General features: G+C 38.0%; 1 protein-coding gene across 2 annotated transcripts in view; it reads right to left on the reverse strand.

Moving 5' to 3' along the window:
* gabra1 (gamma-aminobutyric acid type A receptor subunit alpha1) overlaps positions 1-14,118 on the reverse strand; it is a 78,954-nt gene that overhangs the window by 5,498 nt on the left and 59,338 nt on the right. For both annotated transcript variants that reach the window (XM_061962527.2, XM_061962528.2), the window contains exon 9: positions 278-480. In XM_061962527.2, the coding sequence (XP_061818511.1) occupies positions 278-480 (203 nt within the window). The remainder of the gene's footprint in view (positions 1-277; positions 481-14,118) is intronic.

Genomic DNA, 14,118 nt, shown 5'->3' on the forward strand with positions numbered 1-14,118 from the left:
GACGACAACTGAATGCTCCGCGCCCGGTGCAGCTCCCACAACGGTTAAGTGCTAACGCCCCCCCCCCCCCCTGTGCAAAAAGTATGATGGGTCCTTTCTGGTGTGGACACATACTGTATGCCTGAAAAGCCATATAAGCCTACAATAGAACATATTGCTGAAATAGACATTCAACTCCAGAAATGAGGAAGAATATGACATCACATGCCATGCATTAGCTCCTATGATTCAATCAGCTCAATGTATTCCGTGGCCAAAAAAACCCCGCCTCAAATACCTTCTCTGGCACCACACTTTTTCCATCCCAGGCGTAACCTCGCTTGGTGAAGTAGTTGACTGTGGCAAACTCAATGAGGGCCGAGAAGACAAAGGCGTAGCACACGGCGATGAACCAATCCATAGCAGTGGCGTAGGCCACTTTGGGCAGGGAGTTCCTGGCGCTGATACTGAGAGTCGTCATGGTCAGGACAGTCGTCACTCCTACAGGAACACAAGGCAAATAACAATTAAAGTCATGTCCCTGAAGGGCTCCAATTCGACCAACATTTTCTAAAAAAAACAGTTCAAGTCTGAATACTCAGTTCGAACCGGCGACCGTGGACTCCCTCCGGTGAACAGAGGTGGGTAGAGTAGCCAGAAATTGTACTCAAGTAAGAGTACTGTTACTTTAGAGATTTATTACTCAAGTAAAAGTAAGGAGTAGTCACCCAAATATTTACTTGAGTAAAAGTAAAAAGTATGTTGTGAAAAAACTACTCAAGTACTGAGTAACTGATGAGTAACATACACACTCATATCATATATATATATATATATATATATATACATACATACATACATATACATTGATATATACAGTATATAATTTATAAGTATTTATTTTGCTGTTTTTGTTTACATGTTAAAGGTGTTTTAATGAATATACATGCATGTTTAACACATATAGATTCCTTTCTTTAATGAAGACTAGAATATAAGTTGGTGTATTACCTGATTCTGATGACTTGCATTGATTGTAATCAGACAGTCGTGATGATAACGTCCACGTTTTCAAATGCAGGAGAAGAAAAGTTCCTCCTTTCTGTCTAATACCACATGAAAGTGGTGGGTTTTTGGCATCCTATTTGTCCAGCTTCCATATTCGTTTTTATACACTTTACAAGAAATATATTGGTGTCAAACTCCGTAGCTTGCTAGCTTGTTTACGCTGGCTTTCGGAGACTCTTGTTTTGAAAGCGCAGGCGCGATGGCGCGGCACTTTTATTGTGAAGACAGGAACGTCCTCATGTGCGGTCAGTCTTGACGGTACGGTTGAAATAAAACAAGTATCTTTTTTCATTCACACTTTTGATTGATTGATTTGAACTTGTATTAGTAGATTGCACAGTACAGTACATATTCCGTACAATTGACCACTAAATGGTAACACCCCAATAAGTTTTTCAACTTGTTTAAGTTAAACAGAGCCTGGCTCTGTTTGATTGGTCCAACGTCACCAGTGACTGCATCTGATTGGTGGAACGAACTGAAACGTCACCAGTAAGGCAGGCACTTTGAAGGTCTGTCTGACAGACCAAAACAAACAAAGCGTGCATTAACAGATCGATAAAAATTAGTAGCGAGTAGCGAGCTGAATGTAGATAAAAGTAGCGGAGTAAAAGTAGCCGAGTAAAAGTAGCCGAGTAAAAGTAGCGGAGTAAAAGTAGCGGAGTAAAAGTAGCGGAGTAAAAGTAGCGGAGTAAAAGTAGCGTTCCTTCTCTATAAATATACTTAAGTAAAAGTAAAAGTATGTTGCATTAAAACTACTCTTAGAAGTACAATTTATCCCAAAAGTTACTCAAGTAGATGTAACGGAGTAAATGTAGCGCGTTACTACCCACCTCTGCCGGTGAATGAGAGTTAAGTGCAGTGGTCTTCAAGCCTTGAGTTGCTCTTAAGACGTCAGGAGTCAGGTTTACACAACGCACTAGAGCATACACCACAAAAATGTCGTAGCGTGCATCGCTTTTATTGTATACGTAACACAACCAGGCCTGATGCCTGTAGGGTTGTACAATTCGAATGTTAAATACGGTTTTAGGATCACAACAGATAGACCCTGGAACATATTATTTTAATTGTTATCGTTTCCTATGAGAAGGATTATTTCGAAATCCAATAAATTGATGCTTGACCTTAGGCAAGGTTGTCAAACTCAAACACTCTGGGGATTAGGCATATTTACCTTTCACATTTTAACCGATACTGTACCAAATACATGGGTATCGATATCGGTACTCAACGGTATCTATTTTTGGTACTTTTGTGTATGTTCATGTGTTAATAAGTGTTGATTTGTTTGATAATATGATGTTTTTAATTAAATATTTACCAGTGAGCTAATAATGACAACTGTGTTGTCCAGTTGTTATAGTTTGACTTCATACTCTTGTGAGTCTCATTTGGAAGTATTATAAAGTACACTTTGCATGCAGTTGCAATTCCAAGACGTAAGACGGCAGTAGTCTACAGCATACTTGCCAACCCTCCTGAATTTTCTGGGAGACTCCTGAAATTCAGCGCCTCTCCCGAAAACAAATATTCTCCCAAAAATCTCCCGATTTTCAGCCGGAGCTGGAGGCCACGCCCCCTCCAGCTCCATGCGGACCTGAGTGAGGACAGCCTTTTTTCACGCTGGGAGGACAACAGGGTGACAAGAACTAAATCATCCAGACTAGAGATAAATTGTATTATTATGTTTATCTTACCTAAAAATAAATATATTTATTAATTAAAAAAAAAAAAAAAACTAAATACATTTTTACTATATTTTGCTAAAAACATCAAAATTAATTGTATTTTTATTTTTTATTTTTTCTGACTCCTTATTACATCCAGCCATATAATTATACATTAAAATAAACGTATTTGAAATAATTAATTTTAAATTATCATAATAATTCATTTAAAATGACCATATTTAATTATTAAAATAATTGCTCGTTTATCAACAACTTTAGCATTTTATTCATTACATTTTGAAGCTCTAAGAAGCCAAGTTATGTTATATTCCTTAATATTTATTTATGCAAGTTTGAAGTATCAATTATCCAAACACTGTTTTGTTTGCATATTTTCAGGATGTATATATATATATATATATATATATATATATATATATGTATATGAAATACTTGACTTGGTGAATTCTAGCTGTCAATATACTGCTCCCCTCTTAACCACGCCCCCAACCACGCCCCGCCCCCAACCTCCCGAAATCGGAGGTCTCAAGGTTGGCAAGTATGGTCTACAGGCTACCTTGTGTTGCCTAGTCAGGGGGTAGCTAGTCTTATGTTGAACCCTAAAAAATTTCAATACTCTAAGTATTTGTCTATTGCACACCAGCTGTTTGATTGTAATGTGCATCTTTGTTGTCGTATTCCTTGCAAAATGCGCATGTGTTGAAATGGCAATGTAAAATTGCTAATGGTAATCAGTAGCATGTAGAGGTGAAATGTAAAAAAAAAATCAATATCGTGTAAAAGTCTGTTCATTTCAGCAATTCAAATTCAAATGTGAAACTAAAATGTGCTTTAAACGTTATACATACAAAGTGAAATATTCCTGTAGGTCAAGCTTTTATGTGTCATTTTTTACAGTTTTGGAAAACCCCACATTTTCTGATATTTCAATTTGAGGTTTTCATAGTCTTTAAGCCATACTTATCAAAATAATTCTTGAAATACATTGAATTGCATGTTATGGGCCTCGACTTGTCCAGGGTGTACCCCGCCTTTCGCCCGAATGCAGTTGTGATAGGCTCCAGCATCCCCCGTGACCCCGAAAGGAACAAGCGGTAGAAAATGGATGGATGTTATGGGCCTTTGTCATATATTAGTTTCACCTTGTAAATCTAGTTGCTGGTATAAACAAGCGATTTCACCATATTCTAATTGTCTGAGCTTCACCTGTACATGGCTCAGCCAATGTTAATTTGCATTGAACTAGCGCATTTTGGAAAATTGGAGTCTTACTGTGCCTTTGTGAATGAAGTGAATTATATTTATATAGCGCTTTTCTCTAGTGACTCAAAATGCTTTACATAGTGAAACCCAATATCTAAGTTACATTTAAGCCAGTGTGGGTTGCACTGGGAGCGGGTGGGTACAATGTGTTGCCCAAGGACACAACGGCAGTGACTGGGATGGCAGAAGCTGGGATTGAACCTGGAACCCTCAAGTTGCTGGCACGGCCACTCTACCAACCGAGCTATACCGCCCCTTTGAGCGTTTTCTATTGGCATACTTGCTTTGTTGACATGGAAAATTGTAACATTGCCTAAAAGCAGACAAAATGAGTCCACTCTGAGTTCTCCTTGCGTCCTTGTTTGTCCGCTAAGTATTTAGTCTGCAACCGGATGTGACGGCAATTGTAAGAAAGGTGTCAAAAATATGGTAGTTTGATTTTACGCGACTTGGTTCCCAGTAGTACAGACGTAATTCGGTCAGGGCCTAAAAAGGTACCAAAATTGGTACCCATCACTCCAGGGAACCACAATTAAAATCACACTTTAGACTGCTGGTCGAACATGAATCAATGAACCTGACACATTGTTGGCTGTGGTTGCTGGTCTTATTAAGTGTCTGTAGATCAACCACCTCCTTGTCGTCCTAATTTACATATAAAAAAAACCTTTAGTCGTGATGTCTATTGACAGTAATAACAATATTAATAATAATGGATTAGTTATAGCGCTCTTCTGGACAGAGAACTAAGAACCCATCATTCATTCACTCCACATTTGCACGATGATGGTTGTAGGTTGCATTTGTAGAAAAAACCTCCTCGCTGCCTATGGGTTAAACTGATAGAAGTGTGGCTGTCAATTGGATCTCCGACCACTCGTTTATTCACATTCATACACCAGTGTGAGCGGCACTGGGAGCAAGGTAGGTGAAGTGTCTTAACCAAGCGCGCATCGGCCATGACTAGGATGGCGGACGCTGGAATCAAACGTGGAACCTTCAAGTTGCTGGCACGGCTGCTCTAATATCTGAGCCACGCCGTCCCAATGGTAATTTCTGTGAGTCTTCCGCAGAATCCGGAGGGGTAAGGAGCAAGCGTTTACCAGCAAGATTGCTGCTGTTACAAATATCCATTTTGATGGTATTATCCTGGATTTTGAATGTCTTATTTTGTACGGACAGGGTTTATTTGTTTAAGTGTTGTCGTTTTTAGTCGGTACAATTAAATTATTGGTAATCTGACACCATTAGTAAGATGATTTTTTTTATTTTATTTAGATTTTTTTTGTCCTGTCCAGCTACTCAGGCAAATCATATTGTTGATGCCTGTTTTAAGAATAGTTAGTGTAATGCATCCTATTAATACCACTGTGGCCTCCTGTTAAACGTGTATATCAGTGGTTCACAAACTTTTTTCACCAAGTACCACCCCAGAAAACACTTTGGCCAACATAATAAAGCTAAACATGTTCTAGACCAAAAATCCCTTCATATTCTTTACTAGTGTTACTATATCTAAGTTATTATGTAGAAATATGGGGAAACAACTACAAAAGTGCGCTTCATTCACTAACTGTGTTACAAAAAAAGATCAATTAGAATGATACATAATGTTGGATATAGAGAACATACAAACCCTTTATTTATTAAATCACAATTATTGAAATTCAACAATTTGGTGCATTTGCCAACAGCTAAAATTATGTAAAAAGCAAACTATAACCTGCTACCCAAGAATGTACAACAATTATTCTCAACAAAAGAGGAAAACTATAACCTTAGATGAAAATCTCATTTAAAACATTTGTATGCTCGTACAACACTTAAAACATTTAGTATATCAGTATGTGGAATTAAATTATGGAATGAATTAACCAAATAAATCAAACAAAGCACACATATGATTCAGTTTAAGAGACTGTTCAAACTACAAGTGTTCATAAAGTACACAGAACAAGAATTATGATGAACATCTTGAATCCTTTTTTTTCCCTTTTTTTTTTTATTATTGAGACAAAGATTATTGTTATATTTAATATTTGTTTGCTTACTATGGCATATTATTTATTTATTATTTTTTTGTTCAATGTTCTGTTACAGAGAACAAGGAAATAGGATACAATTGCTATGGTATAGAAAAGGGTATGTTATGATCTGGTGTTGGATCATAGTTTATTTTGGGTTTTGAGTCACTTGTGATATAAGTTATGTTTCAGCACTCCTGTTTTGTGTTGTCTTGGTTGTCGTGGTTACTGATTGTTTTCGCCTGCATCTGATTAGTGTTCGGGACTCACACCTGTTCCCAGGCACTAATCAGAGAGCTATTTAGTCCTGCTTTTTCCCGTCACTCAGGCTGGTGCTTTTCTGTTACGCTGGTGGCGAGGAGGCATGATTATGCCGATTGTTTTTCCGGTGAGGACAGCAGGAACTCCAGAGACAGCGTGCAGGTAGGACAAATGATTTATTTGTATAAATCATACACGAAAATAGAAACGAACAAAACAAGCGAACACAAGGAAAGCTAACGGAATAGCACACACAGGGGAGGCATAAGGCAACGCTTAGCTTACGGACATAAGGAATAAACGTGACAGTTGTGTAAAGCAAACAAAAGCACCAGGCTGAGTGACGGGAAAAAGCAGGACTAAATAGCTCTCTGATTAGTGCCCGGGAACAGATGTGAGTCCCGAACACTAATCAGATGCAGGCGAAAACAATCAGTAACCATGACAACCAAGACAACACAAAACAGGAGTGCTGAAACATAACTTATATCACAAGTGACTCAAAACCCAAAATAAACTATGATAGGGTAGGATTAAATAAGCTCTGCTTCTTCCTACTCCTTTTCGGACGTGCTGTAATGAAACAACTGGAAATGTGCGATGCATTACATTGTATCGTATACATGTTCGAAATATACTGAAACTGAACTGAACTGAACTGAACTGACCATTAAAATACAGCAGCAAACTCACTGAGTGTGTAAGGGGTCTTGATCTTTCGGCAAAAAGCGGATACGAGCAAAAAGTCAAACTACGCAATGGAACAGATCCCCATACTTTATCAACAAAAAAAAAAATGTGTGGAGTGTTGTCAAGTATTGTCTGTCAATAGAGTTCCCAGACATGTCAAACTATTTGGTGCTCCAGACATCATTTTCCACAACAAAACAAATGAAAACTTGCAAAAGCATGGAGGTCTACAACTTCTTTGTGGGTCAAGTTAATTGGTATCAAGACTTTCCCGGATAAATATGGTAAGGTTGCATTTCATAATTTAACTTAGCGTCTACCGCCATGTTTGTTGCCTTGCTTAGTAACGTGTTTTTCCCCGTCTTTATCAAAATATACCTCTAGATGTCAACATTGTGTATGTGCTGAAAGCTTCATTTATGATTGCTGCCTTTGGTAAAAGCTTAACTCTTCTAGGTCTTGCTCACATTCGCTTTCTTTTATTTAGACACGCCAAATTGGTGCTTTTCGAAACACTTGTAGCAAATGTGTTTTAAGAAACTCAAATAATATCAAGATAATACTTGAATGGGAAATAATACACGTTAAAAGTATATCAAACTAACCTTCAACGAAGTGATCACTGCAAACTCGTGCATTCTTCGGTGTGTGCCTCTTTTCTCGACGTTTTTTGAAAAAATATTGTACTCTTCCGCCCTTCTTTATTACCTCTCGGGGAAACTCTGAAAAAACGTTTATCCTTTTCGTGATTCGAACGGTTCGTACAGCTGAAAACAATGCAAGCATAGGGCATTTTTCTTCCGGAAAAGCGAAATGCCGACGGGTGCTCATTGAGAACAGACGCTGGCTTGACCACCACGCATATTAAATGAGCTGGACATGAGCCGAACTTGATGTCATGTTTGAGATATATTGGGTGGTTTTGCTGGATGCACGTTGAATTTCAAATGGTGCTGCGATTCGAATGAGATTGACACCTGTGCCTTAGGGCTTCGGTCACCTAACCATACTTCCAATGAGAGGTTTGCACTTAAAACATCTTCACAACATCCTTTCAGTTTCCCGTCTTCTGTGTTGGTGTTTAATAGCCATTAGCCTGCAGATCACATCTCATACAAATCCTTGGCTTACAGTACTCTGCCAGAGTAGTTCTCCGCATTGGAAATGCAGGCCATTTGTATTCATTTATCTGAGCAGATGTGCAGTCTTGCAGCGTGTTCTTTGAATAGACTGGCAAAGGTAGAGATCTCCCCAGATGCAGCTGGAACATGCGGTTTTCCTCAGGGATTTTGTTGCCGACTAATAGCATGACGGGAAAATAGGCTCTCCAAACCATGTACTGCCAAGCGAATGCAAGAAAAGTGGGCTGAAAAGCAGGTGCTGCATTGCTATTATCCACTGATTGCACCCAACAAGCCTATCAGTCAGCGGGCTATGCAAACTCTACAGCCAATCAAAGGAGTATATAATGAGAATAGTGCAGATGTTTTCACTGAAACTAACAGCAGCCTCGACAGCAAAGCCATCTACCCGTTTCATGACGGGAGCAGATGGCATGTATGGGGGGAGAAATATAAAACATGACATACTGACACCTCCAATACACATGTTGTACGTGTGCACACGCCCGCTACATGGCATGCACACAAAGGGATTTCCTGCATGTATGCTCCCCTCACAAGTATTAGGGTTAAGCCTTCATTCGTTCATTCAGATGCATACAGGCATATTCACCGTTGAAATGATTATGCTACGGTGATTTTTAAAGACGCTCTATCGAGTTTTAATTCAATTTGACTAGTGCGCCTCATTTTTTCTTGCGCACTGAAAACACAAGATTGTGTTGCGTTCACTTCACAGCTTGCAGGATGTTACACGTTTTTTGTTTTTTTTTAATATTACTATATTTCCCATTAAAAGCCGAACTAATGTTATTGCATGACTTGTGTATATTATCCTACTATTTAAACTCAGTTAATTATATGAAATAGTTTTCTGTATAAAATATTACTCATCTTTTATGCCTTTTTACAGAATGCGTGCTGATGTGAGTTATGCTCTGAAAACACTAAATTATGTCCCAAAATTGCATTTGGTTATTTTTTATTTAAGTTATACCATGTTGTATTGGAGGCCATATTGGGCCCACAACATATTTTCAAAAACAAAATCAAACCAAATACATTAAAAATGTAAGAAAAAAAGAGCAAAAAAACATAATGTATGATGTGAGAAAAGTTGAAATGTAAAGTTAAAAGTTAAAGTACCAATGATTGTCACACACACACTAGGTGTGGTGAGATTATTCTCTGCATTTGACCCATCACCCTTGATCACCCCCTGGGAGGTGAGGGGAGCAGTGGGCAGCAGCGGTGGCCGCGCCCGGGAATCATTTTGGTGATTTAACCCCCAATTCCAACCCTTGATGCTGAGTGCCAAGCAGGGAGGTAATGGGTCCCAGGGCGGACACTCTAACCACTAGGCCACTGACTAGGTAAAACTGAACACAACACTGTCGGACGCTTTGTAACCTGAAACACAAACATGCCACTCATTTTTGTCCTTAGATATATATACTGTATATCATATAATATATCAAAATAGCGCCTTCATGCTGTGACTTTTCAATATGCGGCCCTTGTTGGAAAAAGTTTGGACACTCCTGTTTTATACATGTTTTAATTTTTATTTGAAAACATATAATTTTTAACACTATATTTTCAATATTTTGGAAAATTATATATTTTTAAGGCATACTCACAGCAATAGTAAAACATACAATAATGACAATTATCAGTACATTTTTACTCCATGTAATCATATTTTAACAAGCACAGCGTCTGGCTCTCTAATGATAATTAAATCTTAAAAATGCTTTATTTTGCACCACTGTCAGACTTTTTAGGTTGCAATATTTTTTACATGTCTTTACAATTCTATTAAAATGTCCTTGTACTTCATTTCCTGTATGGTTTTCATTTGTATATGAAAAACGAAGCAGTAAAAAAAATGGTGAATCACACACTCCTCATCCTCCAACGCTGCTTAGAAAAAAAAAAAAGTATAATTTGTGTGTTACTTTTGCTTTTTTCAGTGACATGAAGCATAATGTGTGATAATGTCTGTGTTCTTATTAGTCAGAGCCAAATGAATGATTAGTCACTCATGAACCGCAACGGAACAGGGAGCCCTCTGATGGATTTAGGGCATTTGCATAGCTGGTACATGGGTGCGTGGTCATGCATTTCTCACCTTCATTAGAAATCAATGGGGGGAATTAGGCTAAAGTTATGTATTTATTTTTGTTCTGATGCATATTTTTTCTCCTGTCTTTCCTTCATGTTTGGTCATTGTTCTTCTTTTTAATAAGAAATGCAAATATTATAGTCCATATTATATTCGAGACATTAATGAAATAGTATAGGACAGGAATTTCAAAAGTAAGCCATCTTCGTGTGAAAAAGTTTGGGCAAGTGACATCAAGAGGGTTAAAATCCCTGACTCAGCACTGCAGCGCTTCACTCAGCATCCTCAGGGCCTTCAGTCATGTGAGACTGAACAATTATTTTCCTCTTTCCTAATTACCATTGCAGCCATTGCAGGCTAACAAAGGCTATTGCCTAAAGAGGAGGAGTGTAACGCCTCCCGATTTGTTTTAAATGTGCCTGGTGATGTGGCATTTATTACATCTGTTATGTACCATGGTTGGGTCTGCAAATAGACTGGACTTCCGCCAAGGTCTAACACCTTTCTAGACACCCACCTCCAGCATATAGCTACATTTTATCACTAAGATTTCTGTTTTGTGAGCTAATATATATATTTATATATAGTTGAGGTTTCTGTAGTTTATTCAATACCGGGGTAGAGCGGAATATACGTTAGGTCAGGAAAAAACACAGAGGCTAGATCATCCCTACAAGCCTGTTTCGCAGGTTTACCTGCTCGCCAGGGGATTTTAATAAATGAAACCTGTGAAACAGGCTTGTAGGGATGATATAGCCTCTGTGTTTTTTCCTGACCTAACCTTTATATATATATATATATATATATATATATATATATATATATATATATATATATATATATATTTTTTTTTTTTTTTTTTATTTTTTTTTTTTTTTTATTTATTATTTTTTATTTATTTATTTATTTTATTTTAATTTTTTTCGAGGCCATATTGTGCATTTTCAAAAAAAATTAAATTATTTCATCAAACAGTGGCCCCCCTACATGTTTGTATACTCATCTCCAGAGATTACGCGTTGTTTCGCAGGTTTCCCTGCTCGTCAGGGGATTTTAATAAATGAAACCTGTGAAACAGGCTTGTAGGGATGATATAGCCTCTGTTTTTTCCTGACCTAACCTTTATATATATATATATATATATATATATATATATATATATATATATATATATATATATATATATATATATATATAATATTATTATATTGGGCTTCACGGTGGCAGAGGGGTTAGTGCATCTGCCTCACAATACGAAGGTCTTGAGTAGTCTTGGGTTCAATCCCGGGCTCGGGATCTTTCTGTGTGGAGTTTGCATGTCCTCCCCGTGACTGCGTGGGTTCCCTCCGGGTACTCCGGCTTCCTCCCACTTCCAAAGACATGCACCTGGGGATAAGTTGATTGGCAACACTAAATTGGCCCTAGTGTGTGGATGTGAGTGTGAATGTTGTCTGTCTATCTGTGTTGGCCCTTTGATGAGGTGGCGACTTGTCCAGGGTGTACCCCGCCTTCCGCCCGATTGTAGCTGAGATAGGCTCCAGCGCCCCCCGCGACCCCAAAGGGAATAAACAGTAGAAAATGGATGGATATATATATATATATATATTTTTTTTTTTTTTTTTTTCGAGGCCCTATTGTGCATTGTCAATTTTTTTTAAATTATTTCATCAAACAGTGGCCCCCCTACATGTTTGTATACTCATCTCCAGAGATTACGCGTTGTTTCACAGGTTTCCCTGCTCGTCAGGGGATTTTAATAAATGAAACCTGTGAAACAGGCTTGTAGGGATGATATAGCCTCTGTGTTTTTTCCTGATCTAACACTTATATATATATATATATATATATATATATATATATATATATATATATATATATATATATATATATATATATATATATATTTTTTTTTTTTATTTTTTATTTTTTTTTATTTTTTTATTTTTTTTTTTTCAAGGCCATATTGTGCATTGTCAAAAAAAGTTTAATTATTTCATCAAACAGTGGCCCCCTACATGTTTTTATACTCAACTCCAGAGATTACGCGTTGTTTATTTGAGGAAGGTGTCAATTGGAGATGAGTCCTATAAGTATAAATGCCTATGTACATATTGAAGTTGTGCGGTTGACTAAACACAGTGGCTTCCATGAAAGTTTGCATTTGCGGCACGGCCGTAACACAATGCTGATATGCATGTTTTAATTTGGCGTTTACTTCCAAATTGGGCTGCACCCATCAATCGATTAAATTGATTAATTTGATTAATTTGATTAGGAAAAAAAAGCCTTTTTTTTTAATCCTGCCGCTTCAGTTAATCATTTAACGAGTATAACTAATAAACTATATAAAGTAACTTTGTATTGTGCAGCGGCTGCAATAGAGCGCACATGATAGCAACGGTGTGTAGGTGCCATGATCTGTGTGGCGGCGAACTGCGGAGATATTTAAAAAAATATTTTTATACAAATGCACATATGTTAAAAGTGCAATTTTAATGTTGATATGCATATTCTATAAAAAAAAGACTGAAGATTATGACAAGCAGAGCATTTTTTGTTCAACTATTTTCCCTAAAATACGCATATAAAGTGTGTGTTTATCCGATTACTGGATTAATTAAACACACTAATTGATAGATTTTTTTGAATAATCGATAGCTGCAGCTTTACTTTCAAACCAGCGCTCAAGGATTTATATTAAGAGTAAAGCTGTATTTTTTGTCCAAACAAGACCTCTGACTTTGGGTCTGATTTATCAATCAGTCAATCAAAGTGTACTTAAATAGCCCTAAATCACGAGTGTCTCAAAGGGCTGCACAAGCCACAACGACATCCTCGGCTCAGATCCCACATCAGGGCAAGAAAAAACTCAACCCAATGGGATGACAATGAGAAACCTTGGAGGGGACCGCAGATTTACTAAGATCCAAACACCACACGGTAAACAGCGTGTGCAATCTATAAATTAGCTTGTACTATTAGTAGGCGTATTGCGAGTGATTTACTAAGACTGCGTGTGCAATTGCAAAGTGGTGCAGACCGCCTTATTTAAATGAAGCTTTTGCGCGTACTAGGGTTGTACGGTATACCGGTACTGGTACTGGTATAATATTGCAGTACTAATGAATCAAAAACGGTACTATACTCTGTTTGAAAAGTACCGGGCATGACGGCGCGTCATCACGTCATGACATTGCTGTGTTTACGAGCAGATGAGCATGTTCGCCAGCGCACAGTCACAGAGTACTTACAAGCAGACACGGTGTGTAGACAGAAAAGGGAGAACGGACGCATTTTGGCTTAAAAACTAACGATAAAGGTGAAGTTATAACACTGAAACGCCCTCAGGAAGAGGTGTTTAAGACATGGCTAGCTAGCTAGCGGCGAACGTCCATTCGCAGTCGGCAGTGTTTTAGCTTCTTCTAAATCACTAATCCTCACATCCATGGCGACAAATAAAGTAAGTTTCTTACAAGTATCATCTCTGCAGGACGAGGAATAGTTAAACATGCTTCACTTCACACCATAGGAGGATACGATAGCTAACCGCAAACAGCAAGCTAGAACCCTGAATGTAAACAAACGCCATGGGTGGATCTTCACCTAACATCCACTGTAATGATACCAAGTACAATAGCGTATCTAGTCGATACTACTATGATTACATCGATATGTTTTATCGTCACAAAAAAATCATATTATGTTTATCCCATCCATCCATTTTCTACCGTTTGTCCCTTTTTTAGGGTCGCGGTGGGTGCTGGAGCCTATCTCAGCTGCATTTGGGCGGAAGACGGGGTACACCCTGGACAAGTCGCCACCTCATCGCAGGGCCAACACAGATATACAGACAACATTCACACTCACATTCACACACTAGGGCCAATTTAGTG

Source organism: Nerophis lumbriciformis, linkage group LG09 (genome assembly GCF_033978685.3).
Source record: "Nerophis lumbriciformis linkage group LG09, RoL_Nlum_v2.1, whole genome shotgun sequence".
In the NCBI taxonomy this organism is placed as follows: domain Eukaryota; kingdom Metazoa; phylum Chordata; class Actinopteri; order Syngnathiformes; family Syngnathidae; genus Nerophis; species Nerophis lumbriciformis.